The sequence below is a fragment of the Pyrus communis genome, chromosome 1 (genome assembly GCF_963583255.1).
Source record: "Pyrus communis chromosome 1, drPyrComm1.1, whole genome shotgun sequence".
In the NCBI taxonomy this organism is placed as follows: Eukaryota; Viridiplantae; Streptophyta; class Magnoliopsida; order Rosales; family Rosaceae; genus Pyrus; species Pyrus communis.
The window spans coordinates 34,199,449-34,210,403 of record NC_084803.1 but is presented as its reverse complement, the minus strand read 5'-3'; the positions used below and the strand labels follow the sequence as shown (position 1 = coordinate 34,210,403).

At 39.9% G+C, this 10,955-nt stretch overlaps 1 protein-coding gene across 1 annotated transcript; it reads right to left on the bottom strand.

Annotated features, from left to right (window-relative positions):
- Positions 1-1,704: 1,704 nt before the first annotated feature.
- Positions 1,705-8,136, bottom strand: LOC137745958 (oxysterol-binding protein-related protein 1C-like). Its single transcript, XM_068485992.1, has 10 exons — positions 7,271-8,136; positions 6,661-7,017; positions 4,827-4,923; positions 4,266-4,714; positions 3,981-4,136; positions 3,198-3,365; positions 2,981-3,121; positions 2,656-2,886; positions 2,416-2,529; positions 1,705-2,045 (listed from the first exon to the last, which is right to left on the bottom strand). Exons 1-10 carry the CDS (start codon positions 7,796-7,798, stop codon positions 1,878-1,880), a joined length of 2,409 nt encoding a protein of 802 aa, XP_068342093.1. The 5' UTR covers positions 7,799-8,136; the 3' UTR covers positions 1,705-1,877.
- Positions 8,137-10,955: the final 2,819 nt, after the last annotated feature.

Sequence of the window (10,955 nt, the reverse complement as noted above, 5' to 3'; positions counted from 1 at the left end):
TCCAAAAACACACCCAAACTATAAATCAGATCTTGAAATGCCGAAGCAAATTGAACCACCGAGATCCCAACCTTTGATAGCAACACCTGCAAAAAAATCCATGAAATGAGACAAACAAACGAACGGGGGGAGGGCAAACGGGTGTGTAAAACACCCTTGTTACGACACAAATTGTACCACACTTCGTCCAAGTTTTCCCGCAAACCGGTATTGCAAGGGGCTATGAGGTTTGGATCTAGAGACTCAAGCCGGTCAAGCACTTCCAAGTCTAATCTATGGCTAGGTGAGGAGATGGATGTGGGGAAGCATGAAGGAAAAATGGGTTTGCAGCGGAGGGGACTCAAACTTGAGATTAGGGTTTGGAAGATACGAAGAAAATAAGAAGGGAAAGAGAGAAAACCAGAAAGTTGGTAACAAACACCAAGGAAACGATGATGTACGTCGGGAAAACATGCCACTGACTCTCAAAACGGCAATTGGAATCAACTACGGTTGGGAGCGGAGCAAGGAGAGATTTTTCAATGTGACCGATACACGAGGTGGTATACCACGTGTTAGTGATGAGATATGTATGTTAAAATGTTAATAACTTAAAAAATAAAATTTTCTACCACTTACATAAAAACACGTAGTGTACCACTTGTGTTCCCGTCACAATTAAAAATTTTCCAGAGCAAGGGGAGGTGGGATTTCTAGAGAGAGGGGAGAGCTTTTTCTGTGCACAACACATACGTATTTTTTCGGTTACTTTGGAGTGTAGGCACGGCTTACAGTTAAGATCCAATATACATTCAACTTATTAATGGTCTAATGTTGTTACTCTCTCCAATCTCAAAAGAAAATAATACCGAATACCAGTCCCCATTTATATCGATGGAAGAGAAACAAGCAAATCCGTACAACATGATTGAAACTACGTACAATGTAGAGAGAAAAAATCTTAACCAATAGAGAAAATTAAGAATAAAATCAATGCAAACTTTTGTCTTTGGCTCTGGCATCGATCAGTAACAATCCTTCTTGATCTCTTACATTTCTTCTCCTCTTTGTTTCTTCAATCTTCTAACCATCTTCCACCTCCTAAATGTGGTTGCTCTTTTTCGCTATGTTAAGAAGAGCCTTCATAGTTGTTGGCACTCTCTTACTATGTTGAGGAAGGTCTTCTGTAGTGGATATGGATTCTGCTCAACCTCAAATCTTAGAACGACGATTGTTATTCGTACTTGTGGCTGTGGGGTTTTGTGGGTCGTGTAACTTGTACATTTGACAAAAGACTATGAGAAGAAAATTCTAACACATATCGAAAGTGCCTCATAATGATCAATGCTTCACTGGCTTGCAAGGCTTAACCCTTGCGAGTTATTTTCTCGTCGGTTGGATATAGATTTTCTTTAGTTCTAGACATATCCCATATGAGTTTTGCTGCGATTCACGTTGGACATGCATAGTTTATGTAAGTTGTTTCCATTTGATCACGAAAACTACATACAATGCTAAGTAATATCCTGCTACCTCAAAAAGAAACCCTAAGCCCGACTCCACCAATTACTCACTGGGGTTGGGCTGGCCTCCTACAAGCCCAAAAATCAAGACAAATCTTATTTTCACCAACCAATTTTGCTTCTTCCAACTTTGTTCACCCATTAGTATTTACGTTCATTCACTCGACTCCAATAATACCGAACTCATCGCATAAAAGAGAGGTGAAAAAAAAAAATTAAACTTTTATTGCCTGCCAAGACCTTTCATTCAGTTTTTACTTTATATGCAAATAAAGGGAGGACCCTATAACTGCTCGAAATCGGCAGCATCCACCATCCCATTTCAGAGAAGAAAAAAATGAATAATAATTGGTGAACCAGAAAAAAATATAAACTTCAGTCAAGTTGCGGTTCACAAGGGACTTGCCCAAAAATGTCAGGACATGAGTCCCAGTTTCCTTGTTCCCTTGCCTCCCAATATCCACCGGTGTAGCTGTATGTGTCGCTTCCTTTATCCTTTGCAAACCACTGCGGTTTCCAACCCTGCTCTTGCATCTTTCGTGCCTGAATTCGACATTAAAGCACCATCCCATCAATTACCATAGACCAGTAAATACATTTGAAGTAAGGAAACCCCAGCTAACGTACAGAAGGGTCCGACTGGTTTTGCCCAAGAATGTCATTGTTTCAAGAAGCTTAAACGGTTCATGTACGTGCCTTTCTCATTACTATAAGGCCCAACACTTAGATTCATCCTTATTGAAAGGTTAGAACTGCATGAATTAAACCTGTGTTCGGTTGTTTTGATTTCGTGCTAAACAGTTTTTTAGTTTTACTATTATTCCCGAAACCTAGGTTTAGTTTATATTGACACCGGGCAGGTGCTCATATGTGGAGTTAAAATGTGATACGTATAGTTGAAATGCAATATCACCTGCCGTTGTCTCTGTTCTAGCCTCAACTTCTCTGCATTTGCCATTTCATACTCCCCATTTTCCAAATACCTTTGATCGGGTCTGAGCCTTGAATCTGTTGGGGGCAACTTCTCCTGCACGAGATCAAACTTAAAGGAATCATAATCTGCTAGCAGTTCATCGTTTCAAACAGTACTTTCCATACCAGTAATATCTAGATAAGACGGATCAAACAAAGGAATAAACTATCAAATAATCACCTTCAGTCCAGGTGTGAGTTCATTCATTGTGATGGCAAAGCGAGTTAAGTTGTATCTAGTTGGAAACTTGGGCGGCTTGTTCCTCCTCCAGAGCAGGCGGGAGTCAGATAAAGAGTCGGATCCTTTTCCCTTCCCTGAACAGTCTCCTAAAACGTAGTGCATGCTCTCATCCCATTTGCCAAACATTGTTGCAGCCGTTTTCCCATTCTTATCTTGAACTATACCATGTACCTAATGGAAACAAGAATAAAAAATAAATGTGTTAAGTGCCAATGCAGAGACCAAAAACTTAAATGAAATAAAAATTGAAAAAAGAAAATAGTACCTGGTGGGGATTTCGGTCAATGATAGACTGCTCCTTAAATTTCAGCTTACATGAATATTCATTCTTTCCTTGTAATCGCATTGTCCCATAGTGATCACAGTAAAGCTTTCCCAAGATAAGGTTGTAAATGGACGTTGTAACCTGGCCAGAAAGAGTTCCATTTTTAGACACGACCTTAGAAAATAATGAACAATAGCTGAGTGGGGCAGCTTCATACTTTACTCCACTGAAGAACTTCCCCATCATCAAATTCCAAGGTCAGGACACCAACAGGATCAAGCTGAATCGAGCGACCCCAGAATTTGCTCTTCAAATTGCTGTCTCCCCAGAATTTCCATCCTTGACCCTCACAGTGGCAAGCGATAATCATGGGGTGATGACTAACCTGACACCCAAATACAAGGATTTTTACTGTTTGATACATAGTAGAAATAGAACAATAATGATATTGTCAGCGTGTTTTAAGTCGATAAATATAAACCATAATGAAAAAAGGCATATGCTTAACTGATATTTTTTATCGTTACTTTAGTTAGCTGCTCAAACAAGGCTCATTTCTTTCTGGTATAATCCCTTTCTACTTTATCAGATAACCTATTGAGAAATCGGCCTGCCCGGGAGCTTCAAACTATCAAATCTCAAAGGCTAGATGTTTAGATTCATTTAAACAAATATTTCTAGATATTTTGACTCATTATGAAATATCAATTAAACCTATTTATTTCAAGCTTCGTTGCATTACAATACTTCTCTTCCCATGACTCAAATTAAAGGTTCAAAATACATTGCTCAACATTGAGCGAACAGTGGCATCAAATATAAGATTCAATGTTTTCACTAGACAAGTTAAAACCATTTGATTTACTTGATAAATGCACCAGTCAATTTGTAAAGAGAAAACTTGCAATTCTCAGAATTAAATTACTAGTCAAATGCTGAACAGAAGGTCTACAAGAGAATAGTGTATACTACGGATTCAGGTCTGAAGACATTTTCACACCTTCTCTGAGAAGAATCGGAGGCCTTTGTCTGGATAGTCAGCCTCGTATGTTTCCCCTAATAATGGGTTGAATGGCTTGCAAATTCTTCCTTCAGTTGATGCATATCCAGACACAGCAAAAGCAGCCACATAAAGTATCCTCATAAGGCTATTACCCTGCATGGCATAAAAGAAACTCAAAAATGAGTCATGAAAGCACCGAGATGATTTAACTCATTTAAGAAATCTAATGTTGCGAAGAGACTCTTAACAGCATTGCATTGAGGATGGCTTTGAGGTCTTTACCCTTTTACCCCATTCATATGCTCGATCGAGGAGATACGAGTATTCCAAATCCTCAAAACCCTTTTGTAGAGTAGATAGAGGCTCATTAAAGTAAACAGGAAGACATATTTTTGTGAGATCCTTCCCAATGTTATCCTTAATCATTGACCAAAGACTAACACTCTTCTCTTTTTCAACAGGGTCCGGCAACTTATTACGGCGCTTGACAAGAGGAAAGTTAGTTCCAACAGATCCCATAGATGGATCAAGACCATCTTCTGGTTCAATGGCATTTATCCCTTCATCGTCTGAAGACACAGATGATATCCGATACTCGGACCCATTACTTTTAAAAGAACTTGATGATAGAAAATCACGAGTATCAAAGAAAGCATTGTCCTCTTCATCTGTTTCTTCCTCTGCAGCATCAACTCTTTCATTATCCTCATCCGATTCACTTGCACTCCCTTCTGAAAAGTTAATATCAATGCTGGACTAAATTAGCATAAATCATGATGGAACACCATGATGGACTAAAATAGCATAAATTATGATAGAACACCATTTCTACTAAATGCATACCACTGAATTTGTCTTGCCTTGATCTAGAGGAATCCCCGGAATCTTTCAACTGTCGGCTCTCATCTACCACTGTATTCTCCAAATCTACCTTTTCTGTCTACAAAAAACAGTATCAATATCAATTTATTAGCAAGAAACAATGAAGTAAATGACGAGCCAAAATCCTTGCACCCGAAGTTAAACTCTTAAGAAAGCAAACTTTTGTATGAACACAAGATACCTCATAAAAATATTGCTTAATAAACATTAGCGAAATGGTCAGCGTTGTACAATTTCCTTCTTTTGGTATCTAGTAATATCCCATCTTTCGTATCTAGTAATATGCCATCAGTCCACAACTCTTTTCTTTAGGCAATAATAATAAATTCCTCATTCAATTAAATTTCTCCTTTTTTTTTAAGAGACAAAAAGAAAAAAAAAAAATCTAGCATGAGTAGTTAGTTGAGTGAGGGTCTATGGATATATGCCCTTTTAAGGAGTACATGGAGTAGTTTTGCAGGTGCTAACATTATGAAAATGGGGCATGGGACCTTTTAAGGAGTGCATGGGGTAGTTTTGCAGGTGCTAACATTATGAAAATGGGGTATGGGAAAAGCAGGTTGGCCTTTAGGGCATTTTGAATTTGATGAAAGCACTTTTAGTTCTCAAACATTTTGATGCTAAAACCAAGGAACTCAAACCACATTGTTGCTAGCCTATTGTGAGGCTTCGCCCACTCCCCTACCCCCTTAGTGTAGAAATATCATTTGTTCAAAAAAAAAAAAAAAAACAGAGGTAGCTATGAAAAAGAAATCCAAGTAACATATTTCCACCTGGAAGTAAAACAGAACTGCAAACATTAGAGAATTTAAACCATCCTGGATAAGCTAATTCCTTAAAAACTCATAGCTTGACCCTCCATATTTCATAAATAAGAGGTGGAACGTGGAGGTAAGGCTACAATAGTAAAACGTGTTCTTGTAGAAACCGCAAAAAGAGAGGCGTAGTCTTATTTTGGCATCATCTCAGATCATAAAAACATAGAATTATAGAATTAGAACCACATCAATTTTCAGACAAAAAATCCATAAAATATAGAATTAAAACCACATTAAGGTTGTTGTAGCATCCTAAACACTCCATATTTAGCCTCCACAAACCCGTAAATACCCTGTTATTTAACCTCCATTAATCCTTCGACACATAACACATTACCCATGCCCCTAGAAAAAAGGTCATGCCATATGCAGAAAACACTCAGCCCACGTCAATTTTCAGACAAACAATCTACAAAATATAGAACTAGCACCAGCCAATTTTTAGTCATTTCAATGGTTTTTTTCACCTTTTCAAAAGAGTACGGAAAACTATACGAATAGTCTGGTTTGTGCAGGATCAATGTCATCTTTTAGTCAAGTGCTATTGCAATGAATCCTTTACTCCTTCCATTAACTAACAGTCCAACACTCAACTCACTCAAGCTCAAAGATCAGACAAACACAATTTTTTTTTTTTATACAAGCGATATCCTACTCTACGAGGGAGGGACGCAGTGGGTTGAAGAGGAAGGCCCTATGAACTAGGGTAATCCACCACTTGCGATCAGACAAACACAATTAGGAAGATTGATTATATTCAAAATTATAATGTACAGAAGTTTGAGAGAGAAATATAAGCCTCATTTTCCCACTCTACACAAATGAATCACAACAATGACTAATCCACAAGATGAAACACACTATAACCAAACAACCCCTTAACAAATAACTTGGTGGTTTTAAGAAAATTAGAATTTCTGCATTGTAGGAAACCAAAGAAGAATACTCCGAATTTCAACCGGCATAAGGTTTCATACCTCTAACTGTCGCAGCGTGTCAATAAGGAGCCACTGCTTCTGCTTGAGCAGCAAGAGGTGGTTCTGCAACGCGGCGAACTCAGTCCTCATTATCTGCTCCGTGTCCTGAATGGCTGCCTCCCTAACACCTTCTTCCACAAGCCGCTGCCTCACCTTGTCAGTTGAAAGGGCGACATTGTCGACCGGAGCCATCAACTCGCTGTTGGAGATCCGCGGGAACATGTCTTTCACAGCCTGCAACGCTTCCACCCATTCGTGTCGATCTTCTCGAGTCTCTGCCCTCAAATGCAACCTCTTTGTGCCTGTGAAGATCGAAAACCTCTTATCATCCGATCTGCTTTCGCGGACGCTCGAAACCTGAGAATGAAACCATCAAAAATCATCAAATTCGATTTAGAATCAAGCACAAATCAAATAAAATATAATTAACAGAATTTGATCAAATTAAGACGTATCTAATCAAATACAAAAAATTAAAAAAATAAAATAACAATTAAACGCTCGACGATCAACGAGGAAAATGTGGACCGGATTAGAATTCGAACTGACATTGGAATTAATAAAAATTGATTTAATCATATAGAAATGAAAATCGAGAGAGACCGAGAACCTTGAGATGGACTTCGCCGAAAGGCTTGCGGCGGAGCTGGTGAGGAATGCCGTTCTTATGCCTCGAAATCCGCCGCATCGATTCGTCGCCGATGACTTTTGATCCTTTCTCAGTCTCAACCGTAACGACGATCCTATCAGGGCCGTGAATCTTATAATACGACAAAACTCCGTCTTGCAGAACGAACCACCTCGGCCGCCACCCCTTGCCGTAATTCACCCACTTGTACAGAATTCCGGACACGCCATTCCCGACGATGTCGTTTATCTGGACGTCGACCGGCTGCTCCCTTGCCGAGGGTGGCCGAGCCACGACTGCCACGGCGGCAGCAGCAGCAGCCGCCGTGGTGCGCTGACTGAGGCGTCCGTAGTCAGCGCTGCAATGGCTGTGGCTGTAGCTGTGATTGTTGACGCTGTTCGGGTCGATTTTGGCGATGCGGGTGTGGGTGTCGGATCTGGAGCCGAAGGAGGTCATGTGGAGGTCTGGTGAGTGATCGGAGAGCGTGGAGATGCAGCAGAAGGGATGCATATGGAATTAGAGGGAAATAATTGGGGGATATTGGGATTGGGATCGGGTGGGGATGATGACGTGGCGGCTGAGGAGGGCGGCGGTTATGGTTGTGATTATGGTTAGGAGTTTCATTTGGATTTTTTTAATTTTTTTTTCTGTGATATTGTTGGGAATTGGGATTTTGCGGAGAGAGCGAAACGGATAAACCGAGTTTCGCGTGAAAGCGGGAGAAACGGTTATACGGAGGAAGAGTTGGGGTTTCGGAGGAAGCGACGGTGACGGAACAATCAACTCTCTCTCTCTCTCTCTCTCTCTCTCTCTCTCTCTCTAGCTCTCTCTCTATCTCTCTAAAATGCCAATGTTTTTAAAAATATGAGGCGGTTAGCCACCGTGTCTGTGATGAGTTGTGCCTCTCTCTCTCTCTTCGAGAGATTTTTTAATGTGTCGTGGGTAAATCGTAAATAAATAGACATATTTAAGACTTTGGTTTGGTTGGGTGTGGGGAGGACGCAGGGATTGTGGTGGAGATGACCGCCGGCTAGCTTCTGGCAGGGCGACACGTGGAAGAGGCAAGAGATGACGCGTGTGTGAATAACAGTGCTTGGTGAGTGGCGGGGGCGTTTGGGCAGTTTCACAAAAATTTTAATGGCTTTCACGTCCTTTGACTCGCGGGACTTTTTTTATTTTTTGTTTTTTGGGTAGTTTTCTCACACAGTCACACGTAGGGAACCTTCTTTTCTTTTTTGTTTTTTGTTTTTTAATCAATGATCTGGTAATCTTTTAATCTAAATTTAATTGCAATTTGCTTGTTGTGAAATGGGTTAAAACCATTACATTTGGAATATTTATGCTTATGCCTAAAATTTGTGTCATATATTTTAATTTTTAATTTGCACCCCATTTTCAACGTGCAATCATTTTTTTTTTAATTTTGTGAACAAACGATATTATCTACACTAAGATGAGGAGGTAAGCTTAGTCTCACAATGGGTTAGCAATAATATGGCTTAAACTCGCATTTGGCGAGAATCGAATCTAAGACCTCTAACTTAGAAGTGAAGAGGAATATCAATAGACTGTAGTAATAAGTGGCTAATTTGTACCAATATATTTAATTTATTTTTGTGCCCATATTTTTCAATTTTTATTTGTACTTATAGTTTTTAAATCTTTTATTTTTACCCATAATTTATTTATACAGTACCCATTTTCATAAAGAATATACCACTTTGTTATATGTAAAATGACACACCCCGACCCAAGATGTCTACTAGGATTCCGAATCGAGCTGTGTTAGCCGACACCTAGAAGGTGACGAAGCCATAAAGTGTATTGATGCGAAAGATGTAAATAAATTTAAACCTAAGTGCCTAAGTACAAGAGTGCGCTGTGAGCGGGTATGAATTCATTTCACACATGATGACAGAGCATAAATACAGTACGGTAAAATAGGGTGAGAATTATACCATCTATGGTAATCGTCTACCCCAAGGTTTGCCGATAATCCTCGTCGGTACGAAAACTCTACTACTAGAACCTGGAGGGACGAAAAACAAGGGTGAGTGGGCCTGAAAATAAAGTTTTAATAAAAACCTTTTGAAAATGTTATAACCTATCATCGTAAAACGTGTATAGTTTCTAGAAAAATAATAAAACTACGTAAGTACAAAAATGAATGCACAAGTGCAGTAAAAACAAAAGCATACCATGCCACAATATTTCAGCAATAATAAATGTAAGCCAGGTGTGAGATCAGTCTAAACTAACATGTCAATCAGAGTCACCTTGATGTGACCTGTACGACTGGACCTATTGCTCATCAGTCTATGCTAGCACACGAGTCGGAGTCACCTAGTGTGGCCTGTACGACAGGCTAGGTGTAGATATGTACGCTCTAGTGCTACGATCACGTGAAAGCTAGCGTTATGCGCTAGTCACCTACAAGTTGGAACCACCTATTGTGGTCTGTACGACAGGCTGGCACCAGACTTGGATCCAAGGAGAGTGTGCGATGCGGGAGGTGAACAATCACGTGAAGGTTGTGCCCTGGCTCGGGGCGGGAGCACTAACACAGGGGTGCAACAATGATGAGCTCTAAATGAATATATGCGTGCTCATATAATTCAACCATTTCAATCACATAATAACTCACCTAAACTTATCTGCACCTCCGTATGATCATTTGGCATAACCAAAAATCTCATCACAATGCAATATTTAAATATAACACATTTAAATCATGGCATTCTATGCATAATCAATTTAAAACATTTCTGGAAAATCGTAAGGTAAATATATATACTATAAAAAGGAAAAAGACCCACTCACCTGAGGTCCGCGCTACAACTCCCTAGCACGAATATTGAGGCGCCACGAACAATCAACGCCTAGAACAATTATCAAATCACGTCTTAGAATTCTTATCAATAAAACACATAACTTACATATTCTATTCGAGAAGATTCGTAAGTTGGAATATTACGTACTATAACATATCAAGGTTTGGTGACGATCCAACCGTCGAATCGTCGATTGTTATAATAATCAAGTGGCGGACCTTAATGGAACTAGGTTCGAACGACGAAAATTCGTCAATCGGACTTCACATACGGAATTGGAGAATCAAATTTAGCCTATGAAGGTCAGGGGATGCCTCGGCCCACACGTCGCCGTACAAGGCTGTCGATTGCCCCGACTTGCTGAAAAAAATCAATTATTTCTAAAAATTCTTAAACTTCACATAAATGAATATCTTAGCGAGTAGAACAAGTTTTATACATGTGGCCAAGCCCAATTTGATCGAGAAAAGCCTCAAATCGCCATGAACTCGTCGGGACCCTAGAATTTGGGTGTGCATTGATTCGACTTCTCCTGTGCTTCACCACCTCTATGGTTGGTTGGGGTTTGTTCATGGGTTCAAAGAGAGTTGTTTGATGGTGGGGATCAATGAGATTGCATTCAGATATGATGGATCGCCGCCTAGAGACTCACGGGTTGTCGTCGGAGCTGACGGCTTCAAACTTCATAATTTAGAGCCCAATTCCTTCATTTTTTGGGTGGAATGTGAAGAAGGAAGGTCGTGGAGTTGGTTCTAGGTGGTTAGGTGATGTGAGTCACCAGAAAAATAGACAAAAAACCGCCGGATTCCATGGTTACCGTCCGAGTCGGGTCGAAA